The 25,960-nt window shown below is 42.4% G+C and overlaps 1 protein-coding gene across 8 annotated transcripts in view; it reads left to right on the top strand.

Moving 5' to 3' along the window:
- The window catches only part of Cfap54 (cilia and flagella associated protein 54), a 302,779-nt gene that overhangs the window by 4,147 nt on the left and 272,672 nt on the right, over positions 1–25,960 (top strand). For 7 of the 8 annotated variants that reach the window (XR_004112709.1, XM_031349079.1, XM_031349081.1 and 4 more), the window contains exons 2-5: positions 10,163–10,268; positions 13,376–13,519; positions 14,992–15,163; positions 19,657–19,715. Coding sequence is in view for 7 of the 8 variants with exons in the window: in XM_031349079.1 (XP_031204939.1) it covers positions 10,163–10,268; positions 13,376–13,519; positions 14,992–15,163; positions 19,657–19,715 (481 nt within the window). In the remaining variant the exon portion in view is untranslated. The remainder of the gene's footprint in view (positions 1–10,162; positions 10,269–13,375; positions 13,520–14,991; positions 15,164–19,656; positions 19,716–25,960) is intronic. The other variant, XM_031349080.1, reaches the window with a different exon arrangement.

Genomic DNA, 25,960 nt, shown 5'->3' with positions numbered 1-25,960 from the left:
CCACACAAACCTAATTCTACCTCTTACAACAAAAATGACAGGAAGTGACAATTACTTTTTCTTAATATATTAATGTGAAAATTAGTATTACCAACATATCCTAATTGATTGAAATCCGAAAATATGAGGAACTAGAAATTTCTTTATTGTCATCCAATGGTCTCTCTAATTTGGTAATTGGAGAAATAGGTCCAACATTGTAAAATCTATATACACTTTCAGCTTGTTTGTTTGTGACAGTGTCTGGCTGTGTCTTGAACATAAGGGTCTTGAAATCTTGCTTCTCCTATCTCAGCCTCTCTATTAGTAGTATTTATTTCATGTTTTTACGCTATACTATGGTTTTCAGAACAGCTTATATATTTCAAAAGTATTTATATACCCAGAAAAGATAAGAGGATTAACTAGGGAGGTTGCTTGTAAGAGAACAACAAAGAGTGAGACTGAATGCTTTGCTTGACGTTTGTAACTCTTGTATCAAGTTTGAAGAAGAGGACTTTATAAGTTACTCTTTCTCTGAGATGAATGCTTTTCCAAATTATCACAGCTAATGAACCAAATTCTTACCCTCACCTAATGTCTGTGCTACCCTCCAAGCAGAACCATTGTTCATTGAAACACTTGGTGAATGATTTTATGGATAGACCATCTTAATACCTACACCATTTCTTAAATGAATATAACCTGTTCTCTGTGGGCTGAGAATAAAGTTACTCACTCAAGTCAAATAGCTTTGACCATAGCAGGAAGTCTGTATCCAAAAATTGAGCCTACAATTCATTTCTTGGTGCAGCAGAACTGTCAACTCTCAGCTTAGCTACGACGGAGGTAAAATCCTTTGGTGATATGAGGGTCATTGAAGTACAGCCTTATTACAATGAAATCCAATGTCTAAAAATTGTTCTTATTTTGGGCTTGTACCACAGTAAGAGCCAAGATTTTAAACTCTACTAAATACAAAACAAACAAACAAACAAAAAGACTTTATGTATTTATATTCATTTAAGAAAATACTAGTAGTGATGTATTATTTTGAAATATACAGTTAATATGTTTGGAGTCATTTAAAATTTTTATTGAGAAAAATGTATTTTCACTATTGTTGTAGACTAGCATCTACATAAGTCTTTAAATTGATTGTTGTTTTCTATCAAGCAACTTTTATAATACTTATTTTTATTGTTATAATATTTTGTAAATTTTAAGGAATATAACGAAAAAGATATTGTGGGTATTGAAGTAGGGGTCTCTGGGAGGAGTGGGGGTACAGAAGGGAAACAAGAATGTGATTTAATTCTATCTACTTAAAATATGTTTTTAAATGTTAACAAATTCAAATAAATTGAAATCTCATATAACTTTTCTTATCATAATGCAATAAAAGTTAAAAAAAGAAAGAAGGAGGAGGAGGAAGAGGAGGAGGAGGAGGAGAAGAAGAAGAAGAAGAAGAAGAAGAAGAAGAAGAAGAAGAAGAAGAAGAGAAGAAGAAGAAGAAGAAGAAGAAGAAGAAGAAGAAGAAGAAGAAGAAAGAAGAAGAAGAAGAAGAAGAGAAGAAGAAGAATAGAAGAAGAAGGAGAAGGAGAAGGACAAGGACAAGGAGAAGAGGAGGAGGAGGAGGGAGGGAGAGGGGAGAAGGAAAGGGAAAAGGGAGATAGGAAGGGAGAGGGGAAGAGGGGGAAGGGGAAGAGGGGGAAGGGGATGAGGGGGAAGAGGAAGAGGGAAATTGTTGAGGAGACGTGCCGAAAATGTATAAGAGTTTTTTGTAGACCAGGCTACACTGGGACAGTGGCAAGTATGAAGAAGCTGGGCAGCATTGTGACAGTGGGAAGAGCAGGTTTAGGTGGAAGGAAATGAAATGGAGAGTTTGATTTTAGAGATACTGTGGTTGTAACTCAGCATCCAGGCAGGGCTGAAGGTCAGAAGAGAAGCACACTTGGGAGTCATCAACCTGTTAATGACGTTTAATATGATGAACGAGAGACTTAGGCAAGGGAGTGGGTGTAGGTGCAGAGGGCAGTTAAGGATAGAGCCCAGGGATGTTCTATCCAATAGTAAGAGACTAAGAGGCCAGCCAGGATGGAGGAGAACCAGAAAGTAGCAGGGAGAGAAAGTGATTCCTGGGGTGGGGGTGGGGGTGGTGGGGGGTGGGAGTAGGGCTGGGAGGATGGGGGTGTGTGGAATCTACTGTAGCACATCCTGCTGATGGAGGAGGAGCAAGAGCTGGCCAAGGAGCAAGGACAAATAAGATAAAATAGTAAACTAAAATAACGGCTCTTGATGGGCCTGGTGTTGCACAACTATCATCTCAGCACCTGGGAGGCTGAATTGGAGGATCCTGCTTTCAAGGCCAGCTGAGTGAGACCCCATGTAAAGAATGTCCAAGGAGAGCACACTGCCCACCCAGCCTCGCTCCCACACACGTTCTGCCTGAGTGGTTTCCATGTATACAATCTCTAAGAGTCCCCATTCTCAGCATTCCAGTCCAGAGGTCCGCTTTTCTTCGTCCTGCCCTCTGTTTCAAATATCTTCCATGTAGAGGTCAGGGTGATCTTTGCAAGCAGGTCAGCTGCTCTTAGCTAACTTCTATTGATTGCTCCGGCTTCTAGCATCCAATGAAGACCCTCAGTGTTCTCCAGGGTCTGAGGATCTGGCCCTGTCTCTCTCTTGTCTGAGCTAAACACTTTTCTTGGGGCTTGCCAGAGAAACACTCTTTCTTACCTAGAGGTGTAATATTTGTGGTTTCCTTTGCCTGGGAGGTTTTTCTTCCAGATTTCTAGTTATTGTTCTCTCTCTTCTTTCAGGTCTCTGCTCAGTCATCACTATCCAAGGCAGGTTTTTTTTTTCTTCCTAAATCAGGTTTATCTATCAATTGGTATTTTATCTAACTTTCCATTTCCTTGTATATTGCTTGTCTTCTTTATTAAAACACAAGCTTCCTGGTGGGCTTGGGATAATTTTTTTTCCCTTCTGCATTGCTCCATCTCTAAGGTGATAGCCTGGGGATTGGAACATAGGAAACACTCCACAGATATTTAACATTGCAGGAATCCGAGGACTCTATTATCCTGTATTCTCTCCAGCATCCAAAACATCTGTTTCTTTCTACATCACGTGGAAGGGTGTTTTGCTAGCATGTGTATCGAAGTGTGTGGCATTCCAGTAGAGGCTCAGTGGGAGCTCAACAGCAGCTTGGTTTCAAAGGAGGGGCGAGGGAGGGATGCTCAGTTAGGGTTTTACTGCTGTGAACAGACACCATGACCAAGGCAACTCTTATAAGGACAACATTCAATTGGGGCAGGCTTACAGGTTCAGAGGTTCAGTCCGTAATCATCAAGGCAGGAGCATGACAGCATCCAGGCAGACATGGTTCAGAAGGAACTGAGAGTTCTACATCTTTATCTGGAGGCTGCTGGTGGAAGACTCACTTCCAGGCAGCTAGGATAAGGGTCTTAAAGCCTATCCTCAGAGTGGCACACCTACTCCAACAAGGCCACACCTCTTAACAGTGCCACTCCCTGAGCCCAGCAGATTCAAACCATGACAGATGTTAAGCTGAGACAAAAGAATGTGCAGGAGTCAACCAGGAAAACAGAGAGAAGCAGAGGAGAGCAAGCACAGAGGGAAATCCTGGGCTGGAAAGAACCAAGCACTTTGAATGAACAGAGAGAAGTCCATTTGGCTTTAGCATGGGAAGCACAGGTACAATAGTGGGCCATGCCATTAGATGAAGCAATGGGGCACAGAGGGCTGTAGAGGTCAGCTGCAGCACGAACACCTTTCTGGGAAGGCATTGCCATTATGTAATTTTTATTTGAAAATATTGCTTGGATGACCATGTCCCAATGGGGCAAGAATGGTAATGGGGAGTCAGTTGGAAGCCCAGGAGGTAGGAGTTGCTTTTATAACATGCTTGACAGATGGCTTTTCTTAAAAATCAAAGCTTTTATTTTTTTTTTCCTTTTTTCTAACTATAGGACTTTCCACGAGCATAAAAATTTATAGTACTAAAAAATATGATCTTGATTATATGAACAGTGCCATTATATAAAAGTGTGGTATATTTTAAAATATGCTTTTGTCGTAAGCACTACATATTCTGATTAGACTGGGAGAATTTTCTTAGGACATTGAGGGCATCTCCGAGCCGTTTTAGTCAACCTGCAGAATAAAACATGTTAGCTTTCTATTCTTAAATCTGGCCATGGTGGCCCATGCCTGGGATTCCACCCTTTGGCAGCTGACATGGGGAATGGTGTGAGTCTGAGGTCAGCCTGGACTACAGCAATGTTTCAGGCCACCCTGGCCTACAGAGGATATTTTTGCCCCTGCATTATGTAAGCCATTCCTAATGAGCAGCATTCCTAGGCTTCAGATTCTGTAAAAAGAAAAAATAAATAAATAAAAAGAAGAAAGAAAGCTCCTTTCTTATTACATAACCCCGATTGACTTAATTAAGCTGGTATTTCGCTTCTATGAATAACAAACCCAATGATCACCTCATCTCTAAGCCTTGGGTGAATTAACTGTTTTAGGTGCAGAATTGAAGGATTTGGGCCCAACTGGGTAGATTTCTTGAATTTATTGCATCTACATACTGTGGAATTTTACGAGACAGCAAGTGGAATACAAAATGAACAAAGAAACTTTCTTTTTTAAGCCCCTGTGGCTTGTCTTTACCACACTGTTTATTGGTCGTTGTCTTTACTGTGGGTATTGTTTTGCCCCAAGCATTATTTTTCAGTCCATAAAGGCAGGGATGCTACATCCCCTTTTCTTAACTGGGAACCCAATTAGTGTCATTTAATTGCCTTAATGAATCAATTGATCTGTATCTGCAGATACTGTTTCATGAATGTTCTAATGTGTACATGTGAGAAATTGATATTAATCTGCAGACTTTTTGTTTGTTTTTGAGACAGGGCTCTCTGTGTATCTCTGGCTATCCTACAGCCAGTTCTATATACCAGGCTGGCCTTGAACTCAGAGATCCACCTGCCTCTGCCTCTCAAGTGCTGGGATTAAAGGCACACATGACCACCAATTTTTTTTTAATTGGTTTTTCAAGACAGGGTTTCTCTGTATAGCCTTGGCTGTCCTGGAACTCACTCTGTAGACCAGGCTGGCCTCGGACTCAGAAATCTGCCTGCCTCTCCCTCCCAAGTGCTGGGATCAAAGGCATGCACCACCACTGCCCTGCAACCACCAATTCTTATTTGCTATGTTGTCTGTATTCTTTAGTTCATACTATTTAAACAGATATCACAGAGTGGCTTAAAAAAAGCCTTTTTTTCTTTTTTGCATGGTTCTGAAGACTTCACATTCTATCAGGATCTTGTCAGGGAAGGCCCTTTTCCTGGTTTGGGAAACTGCTTTGCCCTCTCAGGGCCCTTCCTCTGAAGAAGCCTGGAAGAAAGAGAGCAGGAGTGAGCACAAATCCTGGGAGTCTCTTCTGGGAAGGAGATTAATCCCCTCCGACCAAGATCCTACTACATGACCTCATTTCACCTTAACTGCTTCAGCAGAGGTGAAGTTTCCAGGGGAAAGCTGCCCTGGGGATGCATTCTGTTTCCAACCTGGCCTAAAAGGCAGCATTAGGCAACTTTAAGGGGAGTTTGGATTTTCTTCTTCTTCTTCTTTTGTAATCCCAAAGGCACTCATAACATTCTGGAGAAAGAGAAGAAATCAGTGTTAACTCAAAGAATGAATAAACTAGGCAATAATTTATTACCTTGATCATTTTTATTAAAAACCACTTTTATAATACTGATGTCTTGTTTTCATTTTATATGGTAGAAAGAAATGTAATGCTAAGTGGATTGACTGGATATTTGACCTCTCTGTGGAAAAGAATAAAATAAAAGCAAGAATTTCCCCAACCTACCTACTGTTACTCCAGTCACCATCCCCCACTTTCTCATCCTTTCCTCCCTTCATTTTCCCTCCCTCCCTCCCTCTTTGCTTCCTTTATACTGGTGGTTCTCAACCTATGGGTGGTCATGACCCTATTGGGGAATTGAAGGACTCTTTCTCAGGGATCCCCTAAGACCATCAGAAAGCACAGATATTTACATTAGAGCTAGTAACAGTAACAAATTATGAAGGTAAAACGAAAATAATGTTATGATCGGGGGTTACGACAACATGAGGAACTGTATTAAAGGGTCGAAGTGCTTGGAAGGCTGAGAACCGCTGCTTCATACTTTCCTTGACTACTGTGAAGTTAGTGTTCATTGCCAACTTGATAGAATCATGAATTGCCTCCATAAAATCTAGGAGACAAGCCCTCGCTTGTAAGACCTGTGAGGGCTTCTCTAAGTCAGGTTACCTTCTTGGCATATCTGTGGCACACCATCTTGATTCAAGGTGGGAAGACCCAGACTCTGATGGCCTCATCCCCTGAGTTAGCATCCTGGACTGCACAGACTGGAGAAGGGTAGGTAAACATGAGGTCTTGATTGTGGATATGTCACAACCAGCTGTTTCTTGCTCTCGTTGCCTTGACTCCCCTTCCATGATGGACTGTCCCTTCACCTGTGAGACGGAAGAAACCATTTCCCCCTTAAGTTGTCTTAAATGTCAGAGTATTTTATCCCAGCAACAGAAAAAGAAACTAAGACGCTCTCTAGCTGTATTAGCTATTCATATACCTCTTAAGACAGGAAGTGAATACTATCGTCAAAGTGGTGGTACATGCCTGTAATTTTCACACATTGGAGTGTGTGTGCCAGGAGGATATTGAGTCTGAGGGTGGCTAGGGCTTCATAGCGAGACCCTGTGTTGGGAAGTTTGACCTGCTAAAGGTCAAAGTCTGATGTTGCCGGGAAGCCCAGAGCTCAATGCAAAATGGTGGACTTCCTTTACTAGCAAGGTTTCTCCTTCTCTGACCTTGTCTGGGAAGCTCGAAACCTCCATACCCTGTGGAATGTCATGTAGCCTTGGTGAGGTTACAGGTCCAGCTTCCTGTCTGCTGATATCAAACCCATTCAGCAAACACCTGAGACTCCTGGAATGCCTCCCCATGCTAATGAGGCATCTCAGTACCTTCGCCTTCAGCCAATGACGTTTTTCCCACCCTGGATATTCCTACCACCTTCCCCAAAACTATATAACTCCTGATTCACCCCAACTAAAGTTGATCTTTCTCCCCGAAGCTGATCCCCAAGTGTCGTCATTTCTGTTCATACACAGAGGTCATCTGAAATCCTGTTTGTCAACTCTGCTCCCTTTGTCCTCATGGGCTGATGGCCAATGAGCCCTGGGAGAAGGGAGGGCCATAACCTTGTGTCTGTTTTTCTACCTTGTGTATAATGAGTTTCAAACAAACATAAACCAAAGAAACAAAGCTGGAAGATCAATACTGCACCCTCTCAGGATTTATAAACAGCTGTAGTGTTCTAGATAGTGTGATATTGGTGAAAGAATATTGGGCAAATCAATGAGGAAGAATACAGAGCCCAGACATACAGTCTATAGTTTGACAAAGGAATAGAGCTGAAACAGATTAATGCTGGAAATACTCAACAACTACAAGCAAAAAAATGAATTTAGGTACAGACTGACTCCATCATGGAAATCAACCCAAAGGATCACCTGTCTTAAATGTAATGTGTCAACAGCAAGATTAATTAATGAATAATTAATGTAATTCCAATTACATGAACAAGCTTAATTTGATCAAAATTAAAAATTTCTACTCTGTGTAAAGAATATGAAAAACAATAGGCAGAATAGGCTGTAAGCTTTTGTTGTTGTAGTTGTTTTGAGACAGCATTTCTCTGTGTAGTCCTGGCTGCCCTGGAACTTATTCTGTAGATCAGGCTGTCTTCAAACTCAGAGATCTGCCTGCCTCTGTCTCCGGAGTGCTGGGATTAAAGGCATGGACTATCATTGCCTACTTAGGCTGTAAACTAAATACTTGCAAAATCAATATATGATAAAAGACTGTAGGCCACAGTATGCCGTAGACTCTTAAAAACAAAACAAAAAAACTCAAACTAACCTGTTTTTAAAAATTGGCCAAAGAGCCAACAGACATCTCACTAGAGTATGGAAAATAAACATAAGAAGATGCTCCACGTGCAACAACATTGGGGGACTTCAGATTCAAACAAGGGTGAGATCGCCTACCTACACAGGATTACAAGGCTAAAATCAGGACTCTGACAACTCTGAATGCTGATGAAGAAGAACCAAAGCTCCATCCATGCTTGAGGGGTTGCAGAATGGCAGACGTAGCATTGTGGAAGACAAGTGATGATTTCTCACAAAGCTAAGTACACCCTTAATAATTCTGTCTAGTAATTGTGGCTCTTGGCACCCAAAGGAAGACTATATCCACATAAAATTCTGCATGTGGATACTAATCTCTCTCTCTCTCTCTCTCTCTCTCTCTCTCTCTTTCTCCCTCTCCCTCTTCCTCTCCCTCTTCCTTTCTCCCCTTTAATTGGGAGAAATTAAATTTCCCCACCACCAGTGTGTGTGTGTGTGTGTGTGTGTGTGTGTGTGATCAACCTCTTGAATGCCCTTTATCAAGAGCTATTTTTTGTTTTCTAGACAGGGTCTTTCACTGGAATATGGGGCTTATAAATTAGGATAGGCTACTGGTCAGTGAGTCATAGAGATCCTCCTGCCTCTGCTTCCCTGAGATTACAAGCAAGTGCCACAGAACCTGGCTGTTTACATGGGTTCCGGGACTCCAACTCAGGGCCTCATGTTATGCAGTAAGTGTTTTATTAATTGAGCTGCTTCCCTGGCCCCAGATACAGATAGCAGCTTTATCACTAATTGTTAATCAGCCACCATGTTCTTTATAAGGTTAATGAAAAGTAAGTCACAATCTTATCCAATTATGTAATATTAATCAGTATAAGAAACAAACTGGCAAACCAGGAAAAGACATAGAGGAATGTAGATACATATTCCCAAAAGGAAGAAGGCAGTCTGAAAAGATTATATACTATGTGGCATTTTGTAAGAGGAAAGTTATGGCAACAGTAAAAAGATCAGAGATTAGGGAACAAGGGAGAAATGTGTAGGTGGAGCCCAGAGGAATTTCAGGACAGTGAAACATTGTATCTTGAAGCAGTACTGGTATGTATTATTATACAATTGTCAAACACTCATCAAAAGTGCACCACCAAGAGTGAACCCTGACAGAAACTCTGAACTTTGTCAATACTTGATGTGCTAGGGTTGTCTCATCAATTGTAACACGATACAAAACAAAAGCTACAACAAGATTAACAAGGGAGGGGGCTGGAGAGATGGCTCAGTGGTTAAGAGAAATTCTTGCTTTTGTAGAGTCCCTTGGGTTCAGTTCCCAGCCCCCGACTTGGTATTTCGCAACCACCTGTAGATGGCTACTGGTGATCTGATGCCCTCTTCTGGTCTCCCTGGGCACTGCATACACATGCATGTAAGGCAAAAACATTCAAATCTGTTAAAAAAAAAAAAAAAAAAGTTAACATAAGAAAGAAGCCCAGCCAGCCTGCAGAGGAACAGTGGAAATCCTGACAACCGGAGGGACAGAGCATTCGTGGAACAAATGAAATGCAAAGGAGAGAGAGGAGGGAGCTATAACAGATCATATACCATATGGCTCTCTCCTCAGCTCACTGGCTCACTTCCTTTCTTTGGAGTGTTTTCTCCTTTATTATTAATCTGCCTATTTCTATTCCGTGTCTAACTTAAAAGGCATGACTTTTGCTCCATCTTCTGGCTGCTTCCGGGCTCTTTACCTAGCCTGAACTATGTCCCTTCCTTTAGTAAAATCGTCCTTGGACTTCATTCTGAATTCATCTCTAAGATCTTTCTTGAGATGAAGAACCCCAGAAGGGTGGATACTGATAGAGGATACGCAGTGCTCACACTTGGGGATGGAGATGGAGGAACATCTGGATTTTCTTCCCTGTGAAGTTAAAAGCTGCTCTAAAAAGGAGGTTTTTGTTTGTTTGTTTGTTTGTTTGTTTAAATGCATATAGAAAGGGCTCCAGTCAACACTGGGTACATGCTAGCTATAATAACGTTTGTTAATACTTAGATGTTAACAATAAGGACTATGAGAAAGACTCTGCACAAGGCAAGTGTTAAAGGGGTTGCCCACTAATTAACTGAGGCTGCCTGCTCTTTCTGAAGATGTCTTTTTCCTTTATGACTCTTACAGTGCCACCACTCTGTTTAATATCTGGACCAAATACGCCCCCAGGCTGCCGTCCGACTATTACAACGAGAAGCTTCTGAAGGTTGGAGACAGCCTCTGTCAAATAAAAGTACGTGGTTTCGAAGCAGACAGAGGGCCAGTGAGGAACAACTCCTTTGGCTGCTTAGTGTTTGGATTGGTACCCTTCCAAGTCAAAAGGGTTTGATTTTTTTTTTTTAAATATTGGAAAACAAAATGCAAATAAATAAAATTGTAATGAGGTACAGTAACAACCTTAACAACTACAAAGTCTGCCCTTTTATTTTGTATTTGGAAGTCTCCAGGTGGTTCCTTTAGGGACCAGAGGCAGGCTGGGACAGGAAGGCAGCTCAGCTCAGTGGAGGGTGTGGTAGGTCCATAGCAGGAAGTGCTGAGTCACCATGTTCCTACCTTATACAAAGGAGCCCAGACACCACTTCCTGTTGTTTTCCCCTAGGCCTGCAGCCTTGCCCCATCAGTCCTCAGGCCAATGGCCTGGCTGTTCAGTGTCCTGTTTTAATGACTTAGTTTTCTGAATATTTTTGCTGTACTGTGAGTCTAGCAACTGTGGCATATATGCTCCGTATTGTACCAGAAACTGAGCGTGTACCATAATGTGAGTTCTGTTTCAGGGTCTATGTTTTTGAATGCCATGGACCAGGGCTTTGGCTTGATAAGACCATGCCATGGCTGGACTTTCAGTTTGTGAATTTGTGAGTTTAACCCCAAATCTCTGGCCTAAGTCCAAATACAGCAAGTTCTATTCAATGCTGGACAAGGAGTTATTTTATCTCCAAGGATTTTAGGCGAGGCATGGGCAGTGTGAGTGCCTTCTCAATTTTTCAGTTTCCCAACTTGATTTTCTTCCTGCATGTCTATTTCTTAGACTTTAATCTATGTACTGGAAGGCAAAGTTACCAAATAGAGCAGGGGTTCTCAACCTTTCAACCTATGGGTCGAGATCCCTGGGAGTGTCACATATCCTCTATCAGATATATTCATGTTACAGTTCAAAACAGTAGCTACCTTAAAGTTGTGAGGTAGCAATGAAATGATTTTATGGTTGGGAGTAACTACAGCATGAGGAACTGTGTTATAAAGGGTTATAAAGGAAGCTTGAGAATTACTGAAATAGAGAAGGTAGAAAAAGGCTTCCATTTTAAAACACCATTATTGCAAAAGTACAACACTTACCCCAGGTAAGATAAAGAGATAGTTATTTTTCTGAAGCCACATGTGAGTGGCCATGGCTTAGGGACACGGATTCAGGTTACCCCCAAATTACTTGCCCAATGTGGTTAAGTTTCACGAAGCCTTTATAGTCATGTATGACTTTTTAGTCACCCACGAAAACACTTTTCAAATATCTTGGTAGAAACATGAGGCAGGCAGATCACAGCAAAGTGGGAAATCTCTGCAAGCCTCAGATAAATATCTGATAACATAGTTAGCCTTTGGGTTGGTGGCAATTCTGGGGGGAGGGATCTCCTAAGTTAACGTATTCCAAGTGATTTTACCTGGTAGTCAAGTCATGAGGATCAAACACAGAGGCAGGCAAGGGATGCTTTAAAGAGGCTAAGTGGTAGCCCAAGAGAAATTGTAATTAGACTCTGGACCTGCAACACGAGCCTCTCTTCAGTCTTGGTAGTTCTAACCAGCCATCAGCCATCTGGAAGGCACAGTCTAAAGTGCCTGTCTTCCCAGCACCTTTTCACCCACAGAACTAATTGGATCCTGCTTCCTCTTCCTAAATTAAAGGTAACCTTAGTTCCTCATGCATGTACCATGGTTCTTACACACTTGAAAGTATAGGGCTTTGGGGAAAATAGGGTAACTTCCAAGTTGCAAGTTCTATTTTTGTGGAGTGGAGTGACAGCTGACAGTATAGCCTTTTTTATCTTGGTAGCTCTGGGATGGAGAGGTTGACATCACGTGGTAGAGATGGATAGTCTTAGGAGCAGTGGGTGAGGGAGGAGGAAGCGTGTTAGACAACGAGGGAGCAAACTGACAGTGGGCAACAGCTTAAGGATCTCCGTGCTTCTGATAGATAGGCCTAGCAGAATGTTTACATTTGGGTGAAAGAATAAGGGGAAGGTTTACCTACTTTTCAGTGATGGGAAATGGGTCACTGAAGGTGTTTATTATCCTGAAAATGAACTTGAGTTGGTCTTGCCATCAACTTCTAGACTGTATTTATGTTTCAGTTGCAGCACAGATAATCTGGGATGCTAACATTTTGGAGATATTATACAAATCCAGTCAGAACAGGAAAGATTCAAAACCAACCGGTGAGGAGACAAACAAGTCAATAGAAATAAGAACAAGCAATGTTTGATGATAAGAATGGAGCCATGTTTGATGGTGGAGACTAGGCAGGGGCTACGCAGCTGGGCGGGTCAGAGCCAGGCTTTTCCTGGAGACAGGGCTGCGGGGGAGGAAGCTGTGGAGGAGTGGCAAAGGACTCAGCTTTCCAAGTACTACTCCTGTTTCCTGCTGACACTTTCCAGGTTAACCATCTCCTGTGGGTGATGGAAGCCAGCCCTCTGACTCTAGCAAGGTTACAGCCCTCACTCCTGAATTAAACATGTGGGCCACCATAAGCAGGGGATGCTGGATTCGGGAACTTAGATTCCAAGTCTATGAGATGTTGAGGGCTTTACCACATACAGAACAAATGTGCACCCTCTCATCACTGTGGTCCTGATGGTCCCGTATCACAGAGGCCTTCTTTTGAGAATTCAACTCAATGACAGGTGTGCATTGCAATAGAGAGTGTCTGCCACTTTAGTACGCTTGGGAAATGGTGCTAGTCACATGGTAGTGTAGAGCTTGGAGTGTAAGGAAATGGACCCTAGGTACAAAAGGGTAACATTTACTTTTCAAAAGTTACATTGAATCACTGGCTGTATTTGTCTCTGGAAACATTAGTAACCCACACTAGTAGGATTAAGGATACTCTGACTATCACCCAGTCTTTTTTTTTTTTTTTTTTTTCGTTTTTTTGGAGACAGGGTTTCTCTGTGTAGCCCGGGCTGTCCTGGAACTCACTCTGTAGACCAGGCTGGCCTCGAACTCAGAAATCCGCCTGCCTCTGCCTCCCAAGTGCTGGGATTAAAGGCATGTGCCACCACTGCCCGGTTTAAGACAACATTTTGAAACTGTAACCAGGCCTTCTTTTTTTTTTTTTTTTGTTTTTAGGAATACAAGCTGGCACTTCTGCAGTGCTATGGGCGGTATCTCCAGGCGTTCATGACTGATTTTGACAAGCATAAAGAAGACGTAAATCAGTTCAAAACCGTCTTCTTCCCAAAAGGCTTTGGAGATGAAACGGTCAGACTTACAGTAAGATGGGAGAAGCAGCTAAGGGCTTGTGACTAGTTGTGGGATTAGTGCAGCCTTTGGGTGACGGTGACTAGAGAGCTTCCTCCGCCTAATACTGCATCTGGCTGTGCCCCGTAAGTTGTCTTATGCAAGTTTTGAGGGCTAGACAAGTTGTCAAGTTTTGAGGGCTAGACAAGATGGGGAATTCACCAAGCTCCAGCGGTTATGTCAGTGTAAGTGCTAGTTCATCCTGTAGCCAGCACTGTTATAGTAACTAGTACTTGTAGGTACATTCATTTACAAAGGGTGTGGGAAGCATATTGGATTCTTAAAACAGGTGTTAGAGCTTATTATTGCTCCATCTTACAGAAGAGAAAAATGAGGTTTCTTATATAGGTATTGTTAAAAAAAGGGGGGGGTGCTCTTTGAGCATGAACATAGGTTTTTGATAAGAAATTTTAAGGCCTATTTTTATTGTTCAGTGTTACTATATATTAATTGTTAGCATTAATTTACTAGATGAGCACCCTCCCCCAAACCCCACCTTGTTTCACAACTGTGCTTGGGGATCTGGGAGCTACAGGAGTCCCTGATAGGAGGATGGGGCAGGGGGCCCTGTCAGATTTACTCTCCCAAAGATTCTCAGTAGTCTGGCCTTGCTATGTTCCCTTCCAAGTATCCCAGGTGTCTTTATGGGCATAAAAACACAAGCCAACAGAGAAAAAAAAATCATGCCAAAGTGAGCTTTGTGTTAGATAATGTCTGAATGCACGCTAAGAATTTACCACCTCACAGCTTCCTTATGGCCCTCAGAGGTGGAACTATTTTGCCTTTTTACCCATAAAAGAAAGAAGATTCTCAGAGATTAAGAAAGAGGCCCAGGGGCTGGAGAACTGGCTCTGCAGCTGAGAGTGCTTACTGCTCTTGCAGAGGATCTGGGTTTGGTTCCCAGCACTCTAGTCATGACAGCCTGTAATTCCAGGGTGTCTGATGCCCTCATCTGGACTCAGCGACCATGACAGACACCCGAAGCACTCCTTCCCGAAGCATTTTGCTTCTGCCATGAGCTGAGGCTCTCTCTCTCTCTCTCTCTCTCTCTCTCTCTCTTTTCAAGTCTCCCTTGAAATAGTAGTGGTCAATCAACATTTGCTGAAAGCATCCTATAAATTAAGACAATCACATTTGAGTTAATAAATAGGTTAAAATGCTCTTGGATGAGATTACAAATCATGCCGAATGGTAATGAGATAATAGGGTAATGGGGTTTCAGTACTGTTTTGTTTGGGATTTTCTTTCACTTCTGGAAAGCTAATCTTAAGGAATTTTCTAATGAAGCCTGAAGCCTGACAATCCATTAAACGAATTAAACACAAATATTCACATTTTAGTTTAGTTTTGTTTTTTGTTTTTTTTGTTTTTCAACATCATTGAGAAATACCTTTTTTGAATTATATAAACCTGGTATATATTAATATATTTCCCATGTCTTCCAGTTTCATGCTTTGAGTGGAAAAAATATTTGCAACTACGAGCTGGTCTGTGAAAGTGATGCTAACCTTCAGAACGAAGAGTCCGTGAGACAGTGTCTGCAGATCTTGGCTTCTTTTAGACTCATCATGCAGGTGGCTCTCCCTCAGGAGCACCTTTGCTGGATTATCTTCAACGGTGCGAACCAAGATGTCTTATTTCCCATTGTGTTTTTCAGATAGTTGTTCAAGTGCCAAGTTTGATGGGTGATGCAGTTTTGTAATTTAAAACATACATGCTTTTATACGTAGAATTGAATATAAATACATATGTGTATAATAGAATAATTGTCTTATTTTTTTTTTTAAATTTGGATTACATTTTAGCTTGTCCTCACAAGTAGAGACTTTGGGGTTTTCACCTAAGGAAGGATCAGTGGCTATGGGGTTGTTGGCTTTAGGTCTATGAAAAGTAGGGACCGTAGTTGATAAGTGGGGAAGATATATGGGGGCAGACCAATGGTAGACTGAGTCTAAGAATCATCTGCTTTCTCTGTCCTCTCCTCAAAGACCCTGGCCAGTGGTTTTGGCTTTCTACATAGGAACATCCCCCATCACCAAGCTTGGTTTCGAATAAGGCTCTCTCTCTCTCTCTGTCTGTCTCTCTGTCTGTCTCTCTCTCTTTATATATATATGTGTGTGTATATATGTATATATACATATATATCACATACATATGCATATGTACACATGCATACCCATATATATTATGTATAATATATATAATATACATGTGTGTGTAAAGAAACTTATCTTAGCTATTAAAGTGTAATTGTTTTTCTACTCTAAAGCTATTCTGAGGTGTTCCCTGTGCTGGCTTCTGTATAATACACTCTTTTATTTTCTTGATGGTGCTGAGGAAGGATAATACAGTTTAAAGGAAAAATACTTGTGACAGTCTGTTGGATGTGCATAGACTAGGGAAGAGTAATTCCAATGAAATATACTGTTTTCCCTCCTCTCATGGCAATTGAAAGTTTACCTCATAACTTCTCCTGACTTTTTTTTCTGGGGGAAACCAAGTCAGTTTTCCTTTCTTTTCTTTTCTTTTCTTTTCTTTTTTCTTTTCTTTTCTCTTCTTCCCTTTTCTTTTTTCTTTTCTTTTTCACAGTTTTGAAATGAAAATTTGTTTTTTTAATTTTTTTTAATATTAAAAATTGGATATTTTATTTATTTACATTTCAAATGTAATTTCATTTCCCAGTTTCCCCTCTAGAAATCCCCTATCCCATCCCCTCTGCCTCTGCTTCTATGAAGGTGCTCCCTCCCTCACCCACCCAGCCACTCCTACCTCCCCGCCCTGGCAGTCTCCTACACTGGGGCATCGAGCCTTCACAGGACCCAGGGTCTCTCCTCCCATTGATGACTGACAGGCCATCCTCTGCTACATATATGGCTGGAGCCATGGGTCCCAGGTGTACGCTTCGGTTGGTGGTTTGGTCCCTGCGGTCTCTGGGCAGTCTGGTTGGTTGATATCATGTGCTGCCATGGTGACTGAACTGACAGTGCACATTCACTGCTAGAAATGAGGATGGTTCTTGGGATCAGTGACTGGGAAGTATTTGTGGCTGGTTATCAACGGTGTCCTTGGTTCTTTAGTCAGTGCCAAGGCATGCTGCAGAGTGGGACAGGGCAGGGCAGGGCCAGTGCTTCTGGACCCATGAGACAGTGAACAGCATGTGAAGGTAGAAATGATACACACTGTTTTCTGGCCTTCAAGATGTGAGTGTGATGTAGTGATGTAAATCTGTCATTCTAGCATTTGGAGGCTTAGGCAGGGAGATGGCAGCTGGGCTTTATGATGCTCTCTGTCTCATAAATGAATGAATGAATAAATATATGAACAATCAGAGTTTTCTCCTCTTTAAAAAAGAGATTAGAATTCTGTGTCTCTATCTCCTTTGTCTCTTTTCTGGTTCTGACCTCTGTGTTTATAAGTATGACTTTGAACTCGAAACTCTTCTGTTTTCTGGATCCCCAGTCAATGCTATTCTTGTAGAATCCACCAGGTCCCAGGATGTGACTCTAACTCTCCGTATATGTCCCTAGGGAGGGGCACCTAGTCAAACAATTCTGCCTTCAGTATTTTTGCTCATCTCATTTCAAAAGATTGGAGGGACGGTTTTCTGAGACCTGTGTCCAGGAGTGGAGTTGCTGGGTGGTGGGCCATACACGTTCTAAATGTGGTCTCACTAATTAGTGGCCCTGTTCTAGTGTAATCATCTAAGTCTTACTGAGTGCCTCCCATGAGCTGGGCATGGCCCTAGGTATCTGAGGAGCAGGAGAACATAGCAAATAAATTCTTACTCTAACTCCTGCTGCAGGGTAGCAGTGCATGAAACAAATTGTGTCAGGGGCTGCTGTGGAGACAGTACAGGTAAGAAGGCAGATCAGGAAAGCAGAGGCCAGGCTAAGGGAGTGGGCAGGTGGGAGTGTTTATAAAATGCTGAACAAGGAGCTGAAGGAACCAGGGACACAAAGCACCTGGACTGTTCGGGGCAAAGCTGGTCCAACTCTGGGATTAGCAAGTGAACAGGCCCCCAAGGTTTTTACAGTTTGTATTTTAAGCAGTCAAAACTATGCATTTGATAACTTGTCAAAGTACATTTAACCTTTTATTACGTTGACAACATATCATCGGTTACTTAAGATATTTAGTTAGTCTTGGTTCTTTCTGAAAGATTTCAGATATCCTCAAGTAACTGAACTCAACTAATCTAGACTTTCAAACCATTTTGACAGTGGCCATCTTTGATGAAAAAGAGTCCCTTGATCGGGCTCAGTAAATTCAGAGTATGGATGGATGGATGGCTTTGGCTCAAAAAAAAAAAAAAAAAAAAAAAAAGCTGGCAAGAATTCAGTCTATATTGTCCCATCTTGCACCGTCTACTCTTGCCAGTGGCTTCTGCTGTGTGACTTAGTGAGCCCAGGCCAAAATCCTAAGCCATCAAAGAAGACTTTAACTCTGATCAGGATGAGCTAAGGCTGGCAGGGTTACAGGCCTGGTTTAAAACCTAGAAGAGCCTTTGCCGTTCCTGAGGATAGCCCCCTGCTGCTGATGTGCTTTTCCAGGTGCCTGGATTGAACCTGAGTCACATGCTCTGTGGTCAGGCATGTGCATCCTGTGTGCTCTGCCCTACTCGGGGACTGTATTTCCTTTCTATAAGGAATCAGTCATATGACATCTCCCCACCCTGTCTATATAGTGTATATGTGTCTGCATGTATAATGTAATTGTGTATATATATGTATGTATGTGTATAAGTGTGTGTGGTGTATCTGTATGTGCATGTGTGTGTAGTGTATATATGTGTACACATGTGTGTAGTGTAGGATATATGTGTGTCTAATGTATATGTATATATACGTGTGTGTGTGTACATGTGAATATAGAGATTAGTGTCACAGTGTCATCTTCTATTGTCTTTTGAAACAGGGTTTTGTTACTGAACCTATAGCTCACTGTTTCAGCTAGACTGACTGCTTAGTGAGTCTCTGGAACTCATCTTTCTCTCCCCTCCCGGGACTGGGGTCACATGTGTATGCCATACACCCAGCTTAAGGCCTCATGCTTGCAAAGCCAGCACTTTACCCACTGGTTTTGTCAACACAGCCAAGCCGAGGTGCATAGGATGGGTTTGAGCAGGTTCTAGCAGTATGGCTTCCACCCTGGTGGAAGGTAGAGAGCACATGCCATGGACATTCGTTCTGCCAAGTCTTTGGCTGCTGAGATCCAGTTGATTGTATTGTCCATGAGACTTTAGGTGTTGTAAGAACTTCAGGTGGCATTCAGTGTTTTTGCTGCCGATGTGTGTAATTGATGTTTGTTGCTCTCACAGGTTTTTTTTTTTTTTTTAAATCAAGGAATGCCTCTTGGAGCAGATGCTTTTAGAGTTGAAATTTGATGGTTGTGAATTTTAGATCAGCTACTTTGTAGAAAACAGTTGGACTCGTTGTCATTACAAGCCAAGCCTTCTAAAAGCACGAGCACTTTCAAGCAGGCTTATAGTGCTACTATGCCCTTTACTCACAGACAGAGGTCTGGCGATGCTCTCTCTCCCTCTCATCCTGCTTCCTCTTGTAATTAATTGCCTGACACAAAAATCATACTGTGATGGTAGTTTCCATTAGACTGACTCTAGGGAATGACTTAATAACGGGGTGAATATTATCCGAGGCAGGAAATGGGTAAAACACAGCTTCTCACCTGTTTCAAGTTTTAAACCACCCTGGACTTCCTTTTTGATTAAATGTATCCTAATATTATTCAGACATAAATCTCTCATTTTCAGCCATAAGGAAGCCACAGGAACAAAGAAAGTAATAAAACAGCAAGGTATATGTAAATTACCTGTTAAAATATTCTCTCCAGTATATTTTAAAACTCACATTGTCATAAAATGAGACCAGAGGATCATGGTGTCAACATATTTAAAATATGATCATGTTAGTTATTTCCATGATTTTGTGCTGAAGTGACAAGAAAAATTATAACAGTGATCACCCCCTCCCATCATCAAACCTCAGGAGAGCATTCGTTTGGGGGATGGCAGACCTAAGCCATAGAAACCGCAATATTGAGCCTCAGCCTTTCGACTGTAAAGCACACTAACGGTCTTTCTCTGTACTTAGGTACCCTTTACATCTACACCATTTGCCGAAAGCTGATGGTCATAGGACAGTCTTCCAAGGTATGAAATGTAGCGCTTTTTCTCTCACGGCTTTCTATACACTGAGTGCCGAGCTGAGCAAAGAATGACTAGGGGATCATTTAACAGTTCGTGAATACATGTGATAAAATGCATCCATCTTGATTTTAATAGTAATCATACAAAGTGAGGGCCATATGTCAAGAATGAGGGTTATTAGGCCAGAGAGGTAGCTCAGCGGTTGAGAGCACTGACTGCTCTCCCAGAGGTCCTGAGTTCAATTCCCAGCAACCACATGGTGACTCACAACCATCTGTAATGGGATCTGATGCCCTCTTCTGGTGTGTCTGAAGGTAGTGACAGTGTAATCTTATTAAAGAAAGGATGGGGGATTATTAACATTGACAGACATATTTTAGTGTCTCTGTGTGTCAGACATCGCATCGCCATACTTGTTACAGACCATTATCTGGTTATTAGGAAAGGGGACTCTCCTTCCTGGCTGGCCTGGGACATTCTTCTTTATGCTGTTTGCCCCATAGTAATTATTAAAAGTCCCCTGTGTGTGCCACTTTGCCAAGTGTCTTGGTTTGCAGGGTGAACTGTATTATGGAGTCCTTGGATTTTTTACTTACGACTCACATGCTACTTGGAAGAAATACCCAAGCTCTCTAACTCCTTCTGCAGCTGTGGGCATGGGGACTTCTAAATTATTCTTAATTTTGTATGTACATACTGTGTGTGCTCTCATGAGTGTGCAAATGCAATGTGTATTTGCAGGCCATTGGACTATTTGGGTATCACTCTTGGGAATTCTGTCTACCTCCTTTGAGACATCGGTTGAGAGTGCCCCATTAGAATAGACTAGCTGGTCAGCTCGCCTCAAGGATCCTGCTGCCTCCAGCTTGCCAGTGTTAAGATATGAAGCATGGACCGTCAGAGGTGGCACTTCCCATGGGTCCTGGAGCCCAAACTCAGGTAGTCATACTTCCAAGGCCAGCGCTCCACTGGCTGAGTCATCTGCTAGGTCCAGAGACTTCAACCTACATGATTCTTGCTTCCCCGGACTCACTGAGCAGTTTTAGTACCAGGAAGCCACTGTCACGTCTACTGACTCTCCCCACAATGTTGGTCGCACATTTGTTGTTGGAAGACATATTTATTCCCGGCATTCATCTTCCAGGCATTGGAACACAGGCCAGAAAGGGCAACTATACTCTCATGGAGACCCTGCTGGAGTTGCTGTTGGCATGGGAAACACTGCTTCCTAGGACTGTCTTTCCCCGAGTAGTCAAATGCTTTGGAGAGACAGTGATTTTTTACACATTTCATCAGAACCAGACCTGTATCTTAGAGCTAACCACACTTAAAAAATAAAAATAGAAGGCATGGTATTTGCGTGCTTCATGGCTAACAGTAATTGTATGTTCACTTTCTGTTTGGTTCCTCAAATGAAAAAACAAAGACTATTACTAATAATAACTTGAACAAATTCTGGGCCAGTGTTTTGGGTATGAATTAAACAGAAGCGAGCCTGTCCCACATATAATAATAAGCTGCTCTGTAGACTTTGCCGCCCATGCTGCTTTTAGTTGTCGTTGAGATCCTAAAAAAAGAATTTGCACTTGCTGTGTTAACGAATATCATTCCACAGAGCTGCTGTGGCTTGGTCTGCTATAGTGTTTGCTCGTCAAGAGCTTTGAAGGGCACATCTGTCTGAATCAATATTTGGTTGTTAGTGGTTGTAGTTGTTAACACCAAGAGGATTTTAAATCAATGTGAAAGTCTTCTTAAAACACTTCATTTATAACCCACACCAAACATCTCTTCTCCCGGCCTCATGGGTTTGTCTCTGACAAAGTACAAGGTAGAGGAGGAGAGTTGAGAAGTTCCTGGCCTGTGGGAAGGGGTTTGGGACAGTGAAGCCTGCAAGGATTTTGGGGTTGTACAGCTATCACTTGGGGATCCAATTAGGATCTAGCTTGTTCAGTATGGCAAGCTAAAAAGGAATTAACTTTTTTTTTTTTGTTTTTTGAGACAGGGTTTCTCTGTGTAGCCCTGGCTGTCCTGGAACTCACTCTGTAGACCAGGCTGGCCTCGAACTCAGAGATCCACCTGCCTCTGCCTCCCAAGTGCTGGGATTAAAGGCGTGCGCCACCACTGCCCGGCAACTTTTTTTTTTTTTTTTAACCCAGAGATTCCCAAGTCTCCGAATGGTATCTTCGCATAGCTTATCTGAGGCTAGTTCCATTTAGTGGACATAAGCCCTGGAGATTCCACCACATAGGAAGCCTATGGGCTGTAGGGACTTTTGATTTGATAGAGCTTGTCTGTTTTTTTTTAATTATTATTTTTATTCATTTAGTATGGGTATGTATATGCATGTATGGATGTGTCTGTGTGTGTGATTACCACCTATGAATGTATGTGTATATACATGTGCGAATGTGTGTGCATCTGTGTGTGTGTGTACACATGTATGAGTATTTATAGACCAGAAGCTGATGTCAGTGCCATCCACAGTTGATCTTCACCTTGGTTTTTGAGACAGGAATTCTCTCTCACAGAGCTTGTACAGTTTGGTTCTAGGCGTGTGGGTGATTCAGGCCGAGCTCTGAAGACACGCCACTGCCAAGTCAGCCCCGTGTTGCCTTGGTAGTGCTTTCTGCCACTGCGGCCCAGGTGGTTGGTTTGCTTTGCCGCCATCATCAGAACCTCTGGTCTGTCTCTCTCTTCTTCCAGTGCAGGAGTTAAAGACACACACCACGGTGCCTGGCTCATACATGGGTGCTGAGGAGTGAGCTTATTTTCCCAGTCCCTGAGTTCAAGTTTGTAACTGCACAAGACAGAAGTAGACCTGGGCATCTCCTGGAACTCTTAGTGTCATTCTTGACTGACTTAATCTCCCAGTAATGTAGAACCCAGGCATTCCGGCTACCCTTCACTATTGCTGAAAACCCTACTGCATTCTGGGTACTGTGGAAGGGTTTTGTATGCATAGCAATATTCACCACAGTCTTTGAGGTAGAAATCATCAGTACCACCACCACCAGGTAGTGGTATCATCACCATCGTCATCATCACCATCACCATCATCACCACCAGCACATGGACAAGAGCTCACCACACCCCATGTATTCTGCTCAGTACTTTCATGAATCTTCCCACTTAATCCTCATACCAACACTTTCATGAGGACACTGTTTTCGCTAAACTTACGGATGGGATGCAGAGGCTGAGAAAACTGAGCTTGCTCACAATTACAGGTGTTTATTGAGGTGTTCTGAGGGCATAGTCAGAAGTATCACCTCACAACTCCATAAGAGCAATGGCTATCCAGTTACTAAATCTACTCCTGTCTTACCTGCCTTATTCTTATTCTGGTTTACCTACTACAATGGAGGAGCCTTGTGGGAGGGACAGATCTTTTTCTCTCAAATCCAAAAGACCGAGATAGATGAAAGGTTTTTCTTCAGATAGAAGCCACTAAAGCACTCACCAGTACGTGCCTCAGAAGTACAAGGAGTCATCTATCCAAAACTATTCCTAACAATCAAGAGACACATTTGCTTTGGTCACCAAATAAATCTAACATCTTCTGGGACTCCAAAATTTTAAAGAACATACTAGCAAAAGTATGGACCTATGTTTTACTTTTCTAGCTATTTTGGTGAAGTATTTGGCTTGCACAGTCATTAAGCCACTCCTGTAATGTTACATAAACTCCAAGTCAACCTTGAAATGGCTCCTGACATAAACCTGTGATACACGAGGCTGCAGTGCCATCCTGTGGCTGAGCTAATTTATTGTAGTGTGTGTGTGTGTGTGTGTGTGTGTTTTCCCTGCTGACATCTGAAGCGTTCTTTTGTGGGGTCCATAGAGTCTGTCTAGATTTTAGCTTTTTGAAGTTTTGTTTTCCTGTGAAGATTGTCCTGTTTTAGTCCATCCACTTTATTAATAAAAATAATTATTTCTAGACTTTAGGGCTAGAGAAAAATGCTACAAACTGTCTCTCTCTCTCTTTTTTTTTTTTGCCTTGGCTTTTCAAGTCTCCAGACTTGAAAGCAGGTCTTCCGATGGGTTTTGGCACACTTCGCTCCTTTGTCGAGGCTTCGCTGTGCGGTGGAAAGAATTCGGCACTTAGCAGTTCAAAGACTTGCATTCTAGCTCCAGTTCACCTCTCTCTTAGAAACAGTTCAGACTCTCTGAGTCAGATTAGGTTAGATTTAACTTAAGGTCCCTTCTGGCAATATACGCTTGGATTTATTTTTCCTTTTTTTCTTTCTTTAATTCCAACTCTTTTTTTTTAAAGATTTATTTATTTATTATATGTAAGTACACTGTAGCTGTCTTTAGACACTCCAGAAGAGGGTGTCAGATCTCATCACAGGTGGTTTTGAGCCACCATGTGGTTGCTGAGATTTGAACTCAGGACCTTTGGAAGAATAGTCAGTGCTCTTAACCGCTGAGCCATCTCTCCAGCCCTAACTCCAACTCTTAAAGCCAAACCCAAGTTAACTGTGAAGGGAAGCTATTTCTACTTTGAAACATGAATTTTCTCCTTGCGGAAGCTTTGAGGGATTTTGTGAATGCCTGCTGATTTGAAGAGGATATTTACACAGAGTTACACTCCATAGTCTCCAAATCACGATGATTCCCCAATCAGGGTTGTTGGGGGGCAGTGGGTGTGAGGAAATAGGAGGTTCTGCCAACACTGGCAAGGTAAATCAACAACCTGGGCCGCAGTGGCAGCAGTGGCAGAAAGCACCACCAGAGCACCATGGGCTGACTTGGCAGTGGTGTGTCTCCAGAGCTGGGCCTGAATCTCCTCCTCTGGGTGACTGTGGTCACCCAGACACCCTAGAGCAAAGCCACTGAACACCAGCCGTGCTGGTCGAGGCAGATGGGGTTGAATGAGTTCTACAGGAACCCAGGAAATTTATCCCAGAGACAGATCTAGCCGGGAGGCCAGGCTGCTTGGGTATCTTTAGGTCTGTGGACGGCTGTGTTTGGAAGTGAGTTGTGCATTGTTTGGGACTTTCCCAGAAGATCTAGCTAGTATTACACGCTGGAAGCCTATCAAGGTGGATTTTAGTTTAGATAATGAAGTTGTTGTCATTTTCTCATGTTGAAAATGGCTCTATGCTGCCACGGTGTGTTTCTTCTCAGTGAAGGTCTGTTTGCTAATCAATGAGCATGTTCAGTGTGCTCACTACTTGCCAAGTAATATGGGGTTACAAGGCTGAGGACTATGCACTGGCTCCCCCAATTTAGTGGGAGGAGCTTAAGTTCCTGCCTGTGGGGGCTTGAGAAGACTCTTGCCCCGCTGTGAAATCCCCATCTGCATACAGTAGTTTCTTTTCCTTTGAAATAGAAACTAACTACACTGGGAAAATTCTGCTCTTTCCTCCTCTGAGTCATCAAAGATGGCAGTGGGGCCTGACTGTTAGAGCTGTCTTTCTCAGTTTTTAACTATTAAACACCACGTGACCCTGGTGGGTTTGCTCCATCCACAAAGCCGTGGGGCCTTTTGGATGCAGTTCCCTTTCAAGGCTAGTCATTGATCCACTGAAGAAATTATTCTTTAGTTATTGAAGCCATATTTTTTCACTGGAGGAAGCATTTTGTCCTGCAGTCTAAAGTTGTCGTGGCTTGAGGATCCAGGATACCTGTCAGCTTTCCTATGTTGGGTTCTTTTATTGCCATTTCCAGAGCATTCTTCCAGGTAGTTTTATGTCACCTTGACACAGGCTAGAGTCGTCTGAGAGGAAGAAATCTCAATTGAGAAAATGTTTCCATAAGATTGGGCTGTAGGAAAGCTTCTAAGGCATTTTCTTAATTAGTGATTGATATGGGAGGGCCCAGATGTAATGGGTGGGGCCACCCTGGGTTAGTGGTCCAGGCTTCTGTAAGAAAACAGGCTTATCAAGCTGTGGAGAGCAAGCCAGTAAGCAGCACCTCTTCATGGCCTCTGCATCAGTTCGTGTCTCCAGGTTCCTGCTGCCCTGCTTGCGTTGACTTCTTCCAGTGATGGACTACAATGTGGAAGTGTGAGCCAAATAAACCCTTTCTTCCCCAGCTTGCTTTTGGTCACGGTGTTTGATCACAGCACTAGGAACCCTAACTAGGACAAGTACATGACGGTGTACTGAACACTACCCCAGCCCATCCTTCATACTGGTTTTTTCTTCAGAGCAGCATGGCTGGGCTGTATTTTTTTTTTTTAACTTTTATTGCATTATGATGAGAAAAGTTACATGATTTCAATTTGTCTGAATTTGCTAACA

This window comes from Mastomys coucha, unplaced genomic scaffold, assembly GCF_008632895.1.
Source record: "Mastomys coucha isolate ucsf_1 unplaced genomic scaffold, UCSF_Mcou_1 pScaffold4, whole genome shotgun sequence".
In the NCBI taxonomy this organism is placed as follows: domain Eukaryota; kingdom Metazoa; phylum Chordata; class Mammalia; order Rodentia; family Muridae; genus Mastomys; species Mastomys coucha.
Note: the sequence above shows the minus strand (reverse complement) of the source record. Positions and strands in the feature narration are given on the sequence as shown.